At 44.8% G+C, this 16,180-nt stretch overlaps 1 protein-coding gene across 4 annotated transcripts in view; it reads right to left on the reverse strand.

The window, feature by feature from the left end:
• Positions 1-1,084: 1,084 nt before the first annotated feature.
• The window catches only part of PIGN (phosphatidylinositol glycan anchor biosynthesis class N), a 72,698-nt gene continuing 57,602 nt past the window's right edge, over positions 1,085-16,180 (reverse strand). For 2 of the 4 annotated variants that reach the window (XM_037035314.1, XM_037035321.1), the window contains exons 27-30: positions 14,475-14,548; positions 13,030-13,072; positions 10,790-10,842; positions 1,085-1,928 (exon numbers count right to left, since the gene is read on the reverse strand). In XM_037035314.1, coding sequence (XP_036891209.1) covers positions 1,805-1,928; positions 10,790-10,842; positions 13,030-13,072; positions 14,475-14,548 — 294 coding nt within the window. In that variant the 3' untranslated portion in view covers positions 1,085-1,804. Of the gene's footprint in view, positions 1,929-10,789; positions 10,843-13,029; positions 13,073-14,423; positions 14,549-16,180 lie in introns of those variants that run through there. The other 2 variants (XM_037035341.1, XM_037035331.1) reach the window with 2 other exon arrangements.

Raw genomic sequence — 16,180 nt, forward strand, 5'->3', positions numbered from 1 at the left:
ACGTCTTTGTTTTTTATACTATAATGCTTTTGCTGCTATACCACAAATTACTATCGAAAGTGAATTATAATTATATTTCATCATAAATAGAAATGAAGAAAGTCCATACTGCCAAATTGATTTTTGAATCTTCTCAATTGTATTTGCCGCGGGGTAAGAGGGGAGAACACGGGAGACATCTGTAATAGTGTCAACAATAAATAAATAAATAAATACATAAAAAGAAAAGAAATTGTATTGTTCACTACCCTGCCAATCTGAAAAATCTTGTCATTTGTAGAGGGCTTCCTCATCATTAATGTGAGTTAGAAATACTATAACTTAATTCAAAAGTAATTATTTTTTTTAAATGGGACTCAGACCAGTGCGGCTGAGTCTCAGTCACAATCCTCGGGCGTGCCCAGGGCACAAGGCCAATGCTACAGTGACAGTAATGGTCACTTGATGAAAAAGCCAAAGAAAAATTACTTTCAAAATATTTTGTCCGCAAGAATTAGTTTACAAATAGAAATTAGACGTAATGAGAGGACTTTGGGCCTTTGGGCTAGAATCTCGCAACCAGTAAGAGAAGCAATTTTAACAGGGATCCTGAGGGCAGCGTCAGAAAGTCTAACCGTTACTTGAACTCGGCCATGGGGCACTCTCCCCGTGGGTAAGGCCATACCTCGCCTGCCCGCCCCCGCCGTGGGCAGGCTGCCTTTGCCCTTGTCTCCCCGCACCCCCAAGGCCCCCTTCTGCTCCTGGGACTTGTTTCCTGAGTCCACACAGCCCAGCTGGCTCATTTCTACTATCTCTGTAACTTTCTAAGTAAACTTTGGTTTCTAAAAAAAAAAAAGAACTATGTAAAAACAATGCCTAATAAAAGCTATGGAGTTAACAGAAACTGAATGTACAGTTTTAACGAATTTCTAGCTCTCGGAAAAACAAGATTCAATGACGCACACAACACCCTCTTCCCACGACAGATCGAGGGTTTACGTGCAAAAAGGCACATGGAGACATTTCTGAAGTATGTTGACCTTTCAGAAGGCAGACTTTGCGGTAAATTCTCAAAGTCCTTTTAAAACGAATCCTTTTTTTACCCTTTTGCCCCTGGACAAGATACCAAGCCTTTTTTACTTTTGTATTCCCAGAAATTCCATGAGAATCAAGAAATAAAAGAAGAAAAGAAAAGGTCAAGCCTGCACTTGGGTGGCTGGCTAGAAAACCCTCGAAGCAGCGCTAAGACACACGCTGCATCCCGAAGAAGAACGACCAACCGCTGCGAACGCTTCTGCTTCTCCAGAAGCCCCTACAAATGTGAGTGACACATGCTGAGGGTCTGTCACCCCAGGGTCAGGGTGCAGTAGTCCCACCTACGGGCAAAACCAGTTCTGAGACTTGGCAAGTATTTACGGTGCCACCTGGGGATTTCCTTCTAGTTCAGCCGTCCACTTGACTTTGACCATGATCAGACAGGCTGCAGGAGCCTTGTCCTCTGTGCACACAGGGAACCTCGAGGTTGGGGACGATTATGGCAGGTGCTCAGAAACATCCGGAAGAAGAGCTGCCAGCTCAGGGAAAAACGGAAATGGAGAGAGCTTCCCAGAGACGCCATCACTACCCGACGCACGCAGAACCGAAAGAAAACGGAAGCTCCTTTATTCCAGACAACCCGTAAGTTCCCAATTCCACATGAAATCTTCTTTACAGGAGAATATGCCACACAGCAGTTCCCATCTTCCTGCTGCGTCCTCGGCGAGCTTTCAGTGGAAAAGGACACGGAGAAGCAGGACCCAGACGCTGAAGGATGGCTTCGGCGACATCAGATGAGATGGCTTTTGGGTTTGCCACACAGTCTGAGTTTCCTCGTCGTGAGCAGCTGGGCCAGGGCGTTGAGCAGCACGAGGACAGTGGTCATGAACATGACAATCACATAGTGGCTGATACTGCGAAGGAGAGACAAAGGTTACGGGCAGACAGAACTCACCAGAGGGCAGGCCTAAGATGCCTCTAAACAACGTTTCTCAATGTGCACGCAAAGGCACAGAATTCCAAAGGATGTCAGTGACCTTGAAAGAGGTATCAAAATGTTAAAAACACATTTGTTAAAGAAATAGTGATGAGCGTAAGTAAAACTGTAGTATGTTATGAAAATGTCTCATTGGTATTAGCAGTGACTGTGTCTTTGTTACCAATAGAACTGAATTTCAAAATCCAGGTTTTAGAAAAACAAAGAAAAGTTTCCCTAACTCCTGGGCCCTTGAGTCACGTCCGGACTCAGCGTGCCCACCGGTGAAGCACTCTGACATCTCAGAGCCATTCCACACGCTGATGTCAGCGAGAACTCTGATGGCACCACCGGCGTCGCCGAAGAAGAGTGTTGCTCAAACTCAAATTCAGCAACATCACAAGTTTTAGTCACGGAATCTAAACAAAGGGGAAAAAAGAACCCACATCTCTTAATTAATCTCAGAGTCAGAGAGACTATCTCCCTGACTTTTGGAAACAGACTGAATAATGAATACTCTTAAAATCACCCCGCCATGTTTCTTGTGTATCAGCGATAGTAAATGTTTGGTCTCTTTCCAAACACAGAAATTGTACTGTCTACACACAACATGGTTTGACGATAAATGGAGAAGCATGGGAAGAAATTGAGGGTACAGATCCGACACACGTGTAATAAAGCAGAGGCTTCCCGCACCAATACTGGTGCAGATTGTCACGTTATTTATTTACAGTGCCTACCCGAGTTACATTTAACTGTCTACCTCTGTGATAGATTCACCTGTTTTATATCCTTCAATGAAGGAGGGAGAATGGTTTAGCAGGCCTGAAACTGGGCTGACTGGATGGAGGGAGGCCATATTTTCTCCCCTGTCCTGGCTTCCACCGGTAGCAAACTGTGCTGGTGCTGGTGACAGAAGCCCCGACCCAGGAGTGGCTCCCAGGACAAGCCCCAGGGGACGTGTCTTCCCACAGCTGACAGGGTGATTGTTGGGTGTGAGTTAAACAGGATCACCTAGAGCCCCTGGGAGATTAAGGGAAAAGGGAGAGGAGGCTGGCAGGTCTCCCCGCACCTTGTCAGTAACTCCAACCCAAACGTCCGTTGCTGGCCTAGGCCAGACCAAGCCGAGCTCTGCATGCAGTCCCGTGGAGGCCCACAGGCAAATCCCCACCGCTCCGCATCCTGGGCCAGGAAAGAAGGGCCTCTCACTCTGAGCGGGTTTGATTTTTTTTTTTGGTACTGTTACAGTCTTTAAGCCAGAGCATCCATCCAATGGGAAAGTGCTAGTTTGGTAGGCTCACCTTTGGGAAGGCACAGGTTAGGATTTTCTTATCTGGGATGTTTCTCTAGGTCCATCTTATAAAGTAAATTCAAAGGAGAAAAGACAAGTTGGCTAATGAAAACTAGAAACCAGAACTAGTTATGTTTAGATCGGGGTCTGGTCTAGGACAGGCCTCCTAACCTAAAAACAAAACAATAAAATCTGATCCTTAGTTGCTACACAAGTATTAACATTAAGAAAGATTTTTGAAACTTTTGTTTTCACTGTAAAAGTAACGCAACAGGATCTTGGACTCGTGCCCTCTGCCCTGGCCTGCCAGGTCCGGGGACAGGGGCGATGACATGTCTTTCCCTCCCTGTGGCGCTGCTCAGGGCCAATGCGAGGCCTGGCGGGCCTTCAATTAGTATTTGTGAAATAACTATTAAAGCCAGCAAGGTATAATGAAAGGAAACCAGAGAAACTTCTGTTTTCTGTTATCCTGGAAGACTAAATCAGGACTTAACTCAGACTCCCCTGAAACAGAAATCATAAACATATAATCAAAATCAAATGCTTAAAAAAAATCCCAAAATGTTTAAAGAAACGAGGAGCGTCTCTACCAACGTGAAGTAAAACCAGCCTCCAAGACGCTAAGGCATGAAGATGACTGTCGTGCAGGCATCAGAAGTGACGGAACCGTGGAAGGGAACAGACGGCCCTGGCCACAGGGACGGGAAGGATCCCCACAGGAGGCCTGCTGCTCGGGGGGCTCGCTTCACACTCGGGCACAGGTGCGACTCGCTCCTCAACCCGCCAGCCCTGACCGGACACCTGTCCACGAGTGTTCCTAGGCTTCCAGTCAAAGCACGTACCGTCCAGTCTTCCCAGAGTTTTGTCGTCTTCCTCCTCTCTATGGAGGTGACCTGACTTGTTTTATTGAGAAAATACTGAGAGCAAAGCGAGAGAACCTCTCACCTCACTCCTACTAACACACCCATGTCCATGTCCAGATGCACCCCCAGTGCCACTGCCTCACGCAGCCCCCCTTCTGTTCCGGGTCCTGCTCCAACGTTCCCACCCAGGGCTCTCCTTCTGCAACTGCCCCTCCTTCTCTAGAGCAGGCATCTCCTCCACCACACAGACCTGCCGTTCCTCTCATCCTACAACCAGAACACTTTCCCCAGATCCCACGGAAGCAGCCTAACGTAAGGCATTTTAAATTGGGCACGTCCAAAACCAAGCTCTTAATCTCCCACACCTTCTTCCACCCTAGAACCTTCTCCATCTCTGGAAATGGCTTTACCATCCACTTGGTTATTCAAGATACAAAAAACCTGGAGTCGCCCTCGATTGTTCTTGTCTCCCAGCACAGCCAGTCCATCCACAAATCCAGAGACCTCTTTTTCAGAAGCTTTGCACACCCAGCCTCTGGTCACCATTTGGAATGGTGCCCCTAGGCCAAGCTCCACAGCCTCTAAGCTGACCTCCCTGCCCCTCCCCTCGGTCCCTGCAGTCCCTGCGCTATGGTCCCCACACGAGGGCCGGAGTGCGGTTTCAAATCGTGCAGCGTAACAAACACTTCCCTGCTCAGGAGTCCAACGCACAGCCTTACACTTGGAATAAATCCCCAGTTCCTCACAATGAATGGCCTTTGAGGCCGTGACACCGAAGGCCTGTCTTTCTGAACTCCTCACCACGTTTCTCCTCACCCTACTCCAGTCACCAACCCTCTGTGTGTTCAGAAGTGTTTAGTGACATGGCGGAAATGGTCATTACAGAAAGTGAACTTAACCAAAAAACCCAGGAGACCCAAACTGCATAGTGTGTGTATCTGCACATAAATTACAGCTAAAAGGCTATGCACCGACATGCTGGGCAGAGGTTCCGAGACACTGAGTTATAGGTGACTTGTTTTTCCCTACGTGCTTGATAATATTTTCTATAATAAGCTTGTGGCACATTCCTATGTATGTGCTGTTTACAAATTATGGTAGGCTTAGCCAGAGAACTCTTAGGCTGCTGCGTTCATACATATTCAACTCTGTTCCTTCCAGGATATTTCAAAATCTACACTGGTTCCCAAGATCAAAATCCTTAACCCAATAAGCTGGACTCATGGTCACGACTTCATGTTCTAAGAAGGGTTACTCCCCATCCCAGCAGCTGACGCTTGGAGTCAGAGGTACAATGAGTGAGGAAGTGCAAATGGCCCAATCTGGAGCCTTGAGGGTCAAATCCAGGAAAGCTACCTGACCTGGGGGAAGACCAGGCCGGAAGTCAGGGGCCAGGAGGATGAAGCAAAGCCATGAGCACTGTACAAGTTCACACTAGAGAGAGTAAACAAAACGCAGCAGACCCACACCCCCGACGCTGTTCAGCAATGAAAAGGAAGAAGGTGCTGATAGATGCGGCATTAAAAATAAATGCCAGCACTCATTATGCTAAGTGAAGAAGAGGCTGATACAAAAGGTTACACGCTGTACGACTAACTTGACTGAAGTGTCGAGAACCGGCAGACCTGCGAGGCAGAAAGCATACTGGTGGTTCCCTGGGGCGGGAAATGAGAGCGAGGGTAGGCTGTATTCAGGTACGGGACAATTTTTTGGGAGGATGGAAAATGCTCAAACACTAAATTGCACAAGTCAGGAAATTTGGTGAAAATCACTGAATTGATTTTTAAAAATCAGCTAAATCACTCATAACCTTAAAATGATGAATTTTGATAGGTAAATTATATCTCGATAAAGCTTTAAAAAAAGACTACATTCTAGACTTTTATCGTTAAATTTGATATTGCACTTAGGCCTTTTACCACTTTTACTATTTTAAATTATTTCAAAATATTAAATATCATGATCTCTTAACAAATTAAGTTTTGTAGAACCAGGAGGAGATGTATCCTCAAACTCAGGGGAAGTCTGTTTATAAAAGACACAGCTCACTCATCTCTGTACACTGGCCTGCAGTGACGGTTCTTGGCTCATTTATGCCAACGCCATTGGCAGGGACAGTTGTGAGGCTCGTCATCCGCGCACGACTGAGCCGTAAGGTGTTCAGCTCGTCCCAGTTTCCATCAGTCAGGTCTGGTGTCATCTCAGCACAGCAGAGTTAAAGGAGCACCACATTTCAACTTGAGATGCACTCAGCAGTTCCCACCCTCCCCCTGTGACTATTCGACATCCTTTAAATCAGTGGTTTTCAAGGTGCCCATGTGTGATGGTGGAGACGGGGGCCGGGCTGTGGAGGGGCCTATGGAGTCACCAGGCAGGCCTCTGTGACCTGTGCAACGTGACAGAAGTCTGACTGTGTTGTCCCAGCTAGGGGACTGGGCAGGAGAGGCAGGTCGTACTTGTCAGATGTACTGGGGAAGAAAAGGTGGAGACGCACCGATTTTAATAAAGCTCAGTTTTCACTGTGAGAGTACAGATATTTTATGGTGCTTAATCATTATGTTTAGGAGGACATTAACATATTACTGGGCACACTCATAAGTTTTCATTGTGTCTAAAGAGAAGAGATATTTCAGCTGTCATGTGCATTTTAATAAGGCGTAACAACAGTGCATGTGGAAACCGGCGAAGCCCAAATCAGCACTGCTGCCCATCGGACTGCAGTTCACTTCCTAACAGATACATTTAGAACATAAATTTAAATGTTTTTATAGTCAGGAAAATTACCTCAAAGGCTTTTTCCTCTAGCTTAAAAAATGCACTTCCCTCAGTACGCCATATAAAAGGCACTACTCTGTAAAGTTTATGACCTGCTATGAATGAAGACAGTGTGAAGATCAAAAGAAAAGAAAGCACTCCCTTTAACTCCCTCAGCCCCAGGCAGCTTCGCGGCCATTACAAGAACACCTGGGGCCACAGGCTTCTCCAGACAGCACCGAACCTGCACCCCCATTTGGGCTGAGCACACTGCAGACTCCCCTTACGAGTCTCAAGTTCATTCTGGTAAAGTCTTGTTGTGGAGATGCATTTGAAGTCTATTGGACTACACCCATAAACAGATACGCTGCCTGCTGCCTGGCACTGCGGTCTTTATTTGTAAAGAAACTACTGTGTATTAACCTGAAACTAACAGCTGGGGACTCTCTCAGAACTACCTTGAGCACCCGCTGACCTAGACCAGCCACCATACTGACTTTAGATCTTCCTACTTTCTCACTCCACACGGTCTCCCTACATCTCGTGATCCACAGTGCTCTTCTAGACCCTCCAGGCCTGCAGTGTTTAACCTCCCCACCCGCCACCCCAGTCAACGAGTCTTCCCTTACCCTGCAAGGTTGAAGTAGGGGCCTTGACGAATGTCTGCACAGCGAGAACACCTTACACGGCCTGTCATGACTCTAGTTCCTCCTCCAGGCTGAAGCTCCCTAAGAGCCTCGTGCTGTGTTCTTCATTCCCAGCAACTCCCCACATACATCTAGTAATCAGTACATGTTTGCTGGATTGGATTTAGATCATGGATATTTAAAAATGCTTAAAAAAATAAATAAATAAAATAAAAATGCTTTGTGTTTTATATGTGTTGCTACTGGTAATTACAGTAAAATTCATAGTTTCAAGAAAAAAATTGCCAGGTAAAGAGAAGCCTCAAGCTAATCGGAGAAAGTCCAATTCTTCATTTGTATAATAAAAATTAGTGATGCACATTTACATGTGAAGATTATATCCTCTTTCTTCCCTGGCACTTATTTCGAGCCAAGTTAACACAAAATTCTGCCATCAAAAAGCCTCACATCCATGTCCCCAGGAACTTTATCTTAAGGGCCAAACAGGCAACAGCGACCCATCGGCCCATCAGTGGGTACACATAATGGCTTATTTTTCAGCTTCCAAAAGGAAATTCCGGTTCATAATAGAACCTGGATGAACCTCGAGGACATTTTGTTAAGGGAAAGAGTGCAGTCACAAAGAGTCAAATGCTGTATAATTTCATTTGTATAAGGCAACCTCCAGCGGTCCAATTCACAGGGACGGAAAGAACAGTGGGAGGGGGAACGGGCATCGCAGTTCCAGGGGCCAAGTCTCAGGGGGGCGGAATGGGGGGCGGCGATGGCCGCAGAGCAACGTGAATGCACTGAACGCCACCGGGCTGTACATTTTAAAAAGGTTACATTTTAAAGTTTATATTACGTCTACTTTACGACAATTAAAAATAAAAATGTCTCACATGCAAAAATGCCATATTTTACTAGGGCACTTTCCAAACAAAATTCTGACCTGTGTTTAAAATGAATATAAATCAAGCAAATTACGGAGAGAGTAAAGAGAGGTATGGCAAGAGCAAGAAACACTATGAAGAATAAAAATAGAGCCACAGAATAATGCCAATAATAGCTTCCATTTATTGAAGCTTATTAAATGCCAAGCAGTGTGCTAAGTGCTTTACATGGATTAATTCATTCGAAGTGACTATGAGAAGCAGGGGAGAGATCAGGGAGATGGAATCACTTGCTGACGGCCTCGCAGCTCAAGAACAGAAATAGTTCAACCCCAAGTGCTGGGCTCTGAAGCCCAGGCCCTGACCCACTATCTGATTGGGCAGAGGGGCCGGAGGCCTGGTGAGGACACATGAAAACTTAGGAGTGACGGAACCCAAATCCACAGTCTACCAGTACCTCTCAGGTGCCTTGCACCTGGAAGGTATGGAATGGAAGAGATTCCAATCAGATGGGGGAGGCAGACACAGATGTGAACAGCAAGGCAGCACAAGCCAAGAGCTTCCTACGAGGCAGGAAGAGACGACAGAGCGTCTAACATGGAGTGTCTCACTCAGACCGACACATTCCTGGCAACACAAGCCCTGAACAAATATTGACTAAATGAAATAAAACGAGCCTACAAAAATATATTCCATCTTCCAATGCATCTGAAAACAGCAGCAAAAGGATCAATGTGTTTTCTTCTTCTTACAGAGAAGAAATGTGTCAGACTACGGCAATCACTGACACTCAGACCACAGTGAAGAGGGACCTGGCTTTGTGTTCAGACCACCTGTGTACACAGCGACGGCACGGGAGTCCACGTTAGAGGGCTCCCACGTCACAGGCTGGAGGTGGCAGATCATTAGCATGTGAAATTTGAACTGCCACATAAAATTCCCACTGTAACTTGAGTGGTTTCGTTTCTCTAAAGCAAGACGGAGAGATAATGAGGACAAAGACTGTGGAGTCCAGTCCCCTGAGCACCTGGATTTGGGCAACATCCCTTCCCACTGTCCTGCAGGCCTCTCCCCACTTAACACCCATGAACACATCACCCCAAGAAAACATTTGCTAATGGATCAATGCCAAGAACTGGAGAGATGGGTCTCACTTCTGGAGCCTTAAATAATTGCTACTTGCTATGCTTACCTCAAAAATCAAACTGGCATCTTGTTTACTAAGGTATTTTAACAGGGTGCAGCCAAGGGGGAACCCCAAAAGGGATTTGAAATGGGGTCCAGAACTCGAGGTGTCCAGGAAATATTAGAAAGACATATAAGATGTCCTCACCCCTTCCCCCTCAGGTGTGAGTTGGGGGAAGAGACAAATGGAGCAGGGCCATTGAGAGCTGTTTTGTACAGCAAAGGCTTTGCAGCTAACCTCTGGCATGGTCATTTAACTTATCTGTAACCTTTAACTGGTTGCACAGATATGTTAAATAGCTGTGGCCATGCTCTGAGCCAGGAGGATGGAAGAGACTTCCATCCAAGATGTAACTGGGAGCAGGTCCCCCGGTGACAGCACCTGCATGAGAGCTTGGAGATGATTGGCTCCTCTACATGGGGCCACACCTGCCCAGACCCACAATGGCAGCCCAGGAATGCTGGCAAGTGTAACTGATTGTGGGAGGAGTCGGAAGTGGGGCTGCAGAGGAGGACAGTGCAGGGATTTAAAACCCAGACGCGGCAGCCAATGGGAGGGCCACGTGCAGCTCTGCAGAGGGAGCCATGCGGCTTTGCCAGGGTGGGGACCCCCACAGCCATGTGAGGGAGAGTAAGCACCACGTGGCTTCCAGGTGCTGCCTTTGGCCACGTGGCCTGGGAAGCAGGAGAGACTTTGCCTGGAAAATGGGTACAAAGAACTCTTGCCAGTGGACCATGAGAAGGTGCCACACGGCTTAGAATTAATTAGAGATTCTGCCTGGATGGCGACACAGCTGACGTATCAGCGGCCTGGATCCCAGACGTTTGCTTCTTTTCTTGAGTTACGATACCTCAAATTAGGGCAGGGGGTAAGGAAGCACTTATCTGTGCGTCTGTGGGTATCCCAAAGGACTTTGATATTTTAAATGAAGATGTTAGGTCACTAAGACTTTAAGTCTGTACAGCATTAAATACACATTTCCTTTCCTTTTCACAAATCTCTGGCATTGAGAGATGTCTTTCCTATTGGCGACAGACATAATGAACCTGTGTGTGTGTTGTTCTGTAACAGTTTTTGGTGTCCCTGGGTGGGCCAAATAATTGCCCCCCTTGGCCTTGTTCTGTAACAGTATCTACTTACATTTTCCCCGAATGATTGAGAATTTCTGTATGAATACATACTGTACCTTGTTCCAATATCAAGCCAGCTGCCGTAATCCTTGACCAGGAAGAAAAAATGCTGTAACAACAAAACAAAACAAAAACAAAACAGGGTTCCATGAAAAACAAAGGCTGTTTAGACTCAGTTGAAAACCAATGCTGTTTTAGGGTTATGTTTCAGATTTTGACCCCTCAGAATCACTGCAGAACTGGAATCATAAGAATGTGGCTCTCAATGAAATTTTGCCTTGGGCTAAAGTATGCAATCGTATCAAAGCCAGAAACATTACCATTCCATCGAATCAACACAAAAGTGACATTTGTGGATAATTAGAAATAACGAGAACCAACTTTAAAACAAGGCATCATATGATACGAAGGCCTCAGTGAAAAGAAGCCACAGCACCCATCCGTCAACCAGTGTCTACGGACCTCCTGCTACGTGCTGATCGCTGTGTTAGGTCCTGGTTCCTGGACGTTATAATCAAAGGCATGATCTGTCAAGGCACCGGGCACACACGCACATGTGTGCGATGGGTGTGCCCCCCCAGAACACACCGGCCATTGTGGGGGCCCAGAGGAAGGGGCACACACCCTGCCTGGATTGTAAGGGAAGGCTGTCCCAGTAAAAAGTCCAAAAATCCATGTGAAAAGTGCAAGTCAGAGGGAAGAGGGAGCTGTGAGGAGTCTGTTTCTGACAGAGGGAGTAAACTTTACAAACATCAACGGTCCAGGTAGAGGCTGGCAGGCCCCAGGTGTGGCTGGGATAGAGAAACAGGAGGGACAGGTGAGAGACGATGCCAGGCACAGATCGCTTCCTAAGTTAAACGAAACCATCTGATTCTTTATATGAACTTTGAAATCAGAGAATTTAAATTCTCTTCTATAAACATTCTGCCTATTTGCCACTTTGTGACCAAAACTGAAAGCTGATTTGTCCTAATGTTACGTGTGGTCAATTTCAGAAATACACAGGCATGCCTTGTTTTATTACACTTTGCTTCATCTATTGCTTCACAGATAGTGTGTGTGCTCTTTTCTTATGTAAACTGAAGACAAGAGGGCCTCCACCAAAAAAAGGACTATGACCCCCTTTACTGTAATGCTCCCCTGTAATGGCGGTGGTCTGGAACTGAACAAACCTGCAGTATCTCTGAGGTCTGCCTGTACTGAAGGCCTAGCTCCGCACAGCACAAAAATGCTCTCATCCAAATCTAACCACCAGGAGCCTGATGTGAGAAGTTGCAGTCATTGCTGTCTCTAATTGGTTCTCACAGAGTCTGCTGTGCAGTGAAGAATTAACCACACCCTAAGAGGGGTCTGTCTTTTGCCCTCATCTACTAAGAGGTGGTTTCTGGGCCCTTGGGCTGCCATGCCTGATAAGGAATGTTTTGTCCAGGGGGCGTTGGTCACTGAACAGTCTAATAATGTGACTTTTGGGGGGGGGTTTGGGCCACATGGTATCAGTTCTACATGTATAAGGACTGGAGATTAAAGGTCAGCCATGGGAACAATATGCTATTGAGCGCCAGTGACGTCCGGACCCCAAGGGCCTGGTGGCCCAGGCTGGCAGTAGTACTCTGTCTTGTCCCACGCAGACCCTGGAAGAGCAATGCTGCCGTGGCTCTCCAGGGAGAGGACCCTCCTGGACTCTGCCCTCTGCATCTCTTCTGGTGGTGGATCTTACTTAGTGTGCTTCCCTTCCCTGGAAGACACCATACCTGCAAATGTCACAGGCTCCACTGAGTTCTGTGAGTCCATCTAGTGAGTTATCAAGCCCAAGGGTAGTGCTGGGAAGCCCCTGAACTTGCAGGTAGAAAGTTAACATCTTCCCACTTGAAAAGCTCTGCTTCCTCTTTCCTTCTGCTCCTCCTTCCCTACCTATTTTCCTTTCTTTTTCAATCCGAGAAAAGAGTTTGAAAAAAATTTCAAGTAGGAAAATAATGTATTGCCTAAATCTAAAGTTAGCTCTTCTGTTAACTTTCTATGGAAGTTTATTCCCGACCCATGCACCACGGAGGACTAGGTATAAAATGACAGATTGGAATAAATCAAGGAAGAAGACTTTTGACACCTTAACAAGAGCACTCTTACTGCCTAAGTCACATAAAAAGAAACTCATCTACATGTGTAAATGATTCCAGTATGTATAGCTCAATACCTAAAGATTTCACATACGGAAATGCACTCTTATTTATCTTGATTAAATTAACTCAGCATCTAGCTTCTCAATCTTATTTATAGTGAATATTCAAGAATGTCTTACCAAAGCCATAATGTCTGATATGACGAGAACCATGAGAAAAATACTGGAAAAAATAAACAAAAATTATACATATAATACAACAGGCATGTTTTAAAACCACATTAAAATCAAAATGAGCCCTGATTGGGTAGCTCAGTTGGTTAGAGCACCATCCCAGTACACCAAGGCTGTGGGCTCAATCTCCAGTCAGGGCACATACAAGAAGCAGTCAGTGAGTGCATAAATAAGTCGGACAGCAAACTGATCTCTCTCTCTCTGTCTGTCTCTCTCTCCCAGAGGCTAAGTCTAAGGTCAAGGCGTTGGCCTGTACACAACAACACAAATACATACATACGTGCACAGACACATTTTGACAAGCCTTCTACTCCTCATCCCATATGTCCCAGCTCTTTTTGTTTAAACATTAATTAAAATCTCTTCTAAAAACGCATCCTTTAATAAGTGCGCAAGTACCATTAGTTACCAGATTTTTATTGTATCTAGGTATCTTTTATGGGATACTGAATACGTATAAATGCCTTCAATGTTAAATTTATGTAAATATTCTGAACAATACATAAAATTAAACTAAAAGCCAGATTTCTACTACTTTTAAACTGGGAAGAAATCTGTTCTTTATTACGGCGCATGCATAATAACATGCTAAACCAAGTTCAAGATTAAACTCATCAAGAAAACATGCAAATCTGTGATAATATTAGTTACTTTCAGCATTGAATATGCCAGTTTGATTAAATTATAACTGAACTTCGAAGAAATGTCATGTTTATCTGAAGTATCTTTCAGAGAGGCTGGTATGCCCAGCGCTGATGAGGCAGTTTTTTTCGGTAGAGGCAACTCTACCCAAAAAAACTGTGGAGTTGACAGCTTCTCTTCCAGAGGCCCCACTGCTAAAGACCCACTACTCCAGAAACACCCCCAACGCAGAAGGAATACTTCCCATCTCGTTTATCAAACACGTAGAAATCACAACTGAGAAGCTGTGTATAGTACTGACATTTAGAACAGCTGATTTTAAAACATGCAAAACAAAATAATCTTAACACATTCATCTAACGCATGTTTAAGAAATAAGCCTCCTCCACCAGTGAGGACGAAAGCCCTCGTTTGCTGTGCAGGCGCCGATGTATCTGTACATACGAGCCGTTCGCTGCGACGACTGAACACCTGTGTTTTGCTGTTCTGTGGGGGGCTCTTCACTAGCTTGAGTGGTCGCCTAATGACATGTCGAGGCTGGGAAGGCACATTTGCCCCTAGAGGCCCTGATTTCCTGACTTCCTCTAGTGAAACAACTCCAGTTTAAGGGCAAAGTATTTTTTTTCTAATTTTTATAACAAACAATCTCTGTCACAGTGCCTCAGTGACAATCACATGAAACAACCTCACTTGCTTACTCTCATTTCCAAAAAGTGGCAACCCCGATGGTTCTCACACATTCCTCGTACCTTTTCGATGATAACCGGGTGGTTAACTGAATGGCTTCCAACGCGCACATCACAAGAACAAAGGGGATTAAAATCTGTTCAAAAGAACAACAAATGATGCCACACTGAAGCACTTGAGAAGCCTTTTGAAATATCATTTCTGTTTATAGAAATGTGTCAAATGACTCTTCTCTGTCAGTGAAGAGTAAATGCTGAAACACAGCCACGACACCAGTGACGTGCAGAACAGGGCGGCTGCGTCTGAAACCCCCATCGGAGCGCAGGCAGCGTAAGCAATAACACGCATCGACACCCACTCCAAATAACACCTACTACAAATTTCTGTTCCTCTAACTCCCATTAGTGGCCACGTTCAAATGACCCCAAGAGGGTGTGAAAGGACAGAATGCCCAAGCCAAACAAATTATGGAGCCTTGTAATCTGACTCCCAGATCCCTGAACCCATCTGCTTATTCGATACTGTAACTCCATAAACATGATTTGGCTGCTTTACCATGGCTTTTGGTTGATTTATTTTAATACTAATTTATTTGTTTATAAAATTCATACTCATTGTAAACATAATTTGTTTAAAAACCACAAAAAGGAAACTAAAATTGATAGTGGTTGGAAACCCATAATTCAGAGCTAACACTGATAATATTTTACAGTACTGCTTTCCAGTGACCAGTTTAAAAAAATATATATATGTGTGTGTGTGTATATATATATATATATATATATGCTTGAAATTTTTTAAAAGAGGAGAGTGAGAAGATATAGAAATGTTTAAGACTGTGTAAGGCACTGGCCAGCGTGGCTCAGTGGGTTGGAGCATCATCCCGAAAACTGAAAGTCTGCCAGTTCGGTTCCTGCTCAGGGCATGTGCCTGGGGTGTGGGCCGGGTCCCCAGTTTGGAGTGTGCAAGAGGCAACTGATTGATGTTTCTCTCCTTCTCTTTCTCCCTTCCTTCCCCTCGCTCTAGAAATATCTAAGTAAGAATTTTTAAAAAAACTGCACAAGATCCATTTTCAAGTAAAGGATACACGACCAGAGTAAAAAGTTCAGGGGGACCTCCACTTCCAGCCACATCAGGCAAAAGAAGTCATCAGTACATTGTCAGTAAAGCTCACTGAAGCAGGAGAGAGGTTAAAGATGGGGCATTCTAATCAAAACTCTTGTTTTCTTCTTTTTTCTCTTGTTTTAATTAAAGACCCACAGTCTTTAACAGACTGAGAAAAAAACTACCACCACAAAAAATATAAATTGAGATTAAGGAAGGAATACCTGTCCTAAAGTGAATGCAACACGAGACAATGAACATCTTTTTAACATTTCTTAAAATTAACATTTGTGTTAGTGCAATAACAAAAAAAATGGTATTAATCCTATGAAGAGATACATTCTTTTAACACTACTGCTGTGATCTGAACGAAATGTAACTGGCTTTTTGGCAGATATTAGTTACTTTATTCAAACAAATATACACCGTTTGTGCTCTGTATTCATCAATTGAACTGACCATGGGTTGAAAATACTTTGGGGGGAAAAGTTCTGTTATTGCTGATGTGTGCTATGCAGATAGGCCTACAATGGTTTTATCTGTGCTGAAAATGTAGACTTTTTTCTTGTCATTATTGCCTAAATAAAACATTAGAACAACAAACTGCATAGCATTTCCATTGTATTAGGTATTATAAATAATCTAGAGATAACTAAATTAATCA

Source organism: Sturnira hondurensis, unplaced genomic scaffold (genome assembly GCF_014824575.4).
Source record: "Sturnira hondurensis isolate 20B ecotype Veracruz unplaced genomic scaffold, ASM1482457v3 Scaffold0001872, whole genome shotgun sequence".
In the NCBI taxonomy this organism is placed as follows: Eukaryota; Metazoa; Chordata; class Mammalia; order Chiroptera; family Phyllostomidae; genus Sturnira; species Sturnira hondurensis.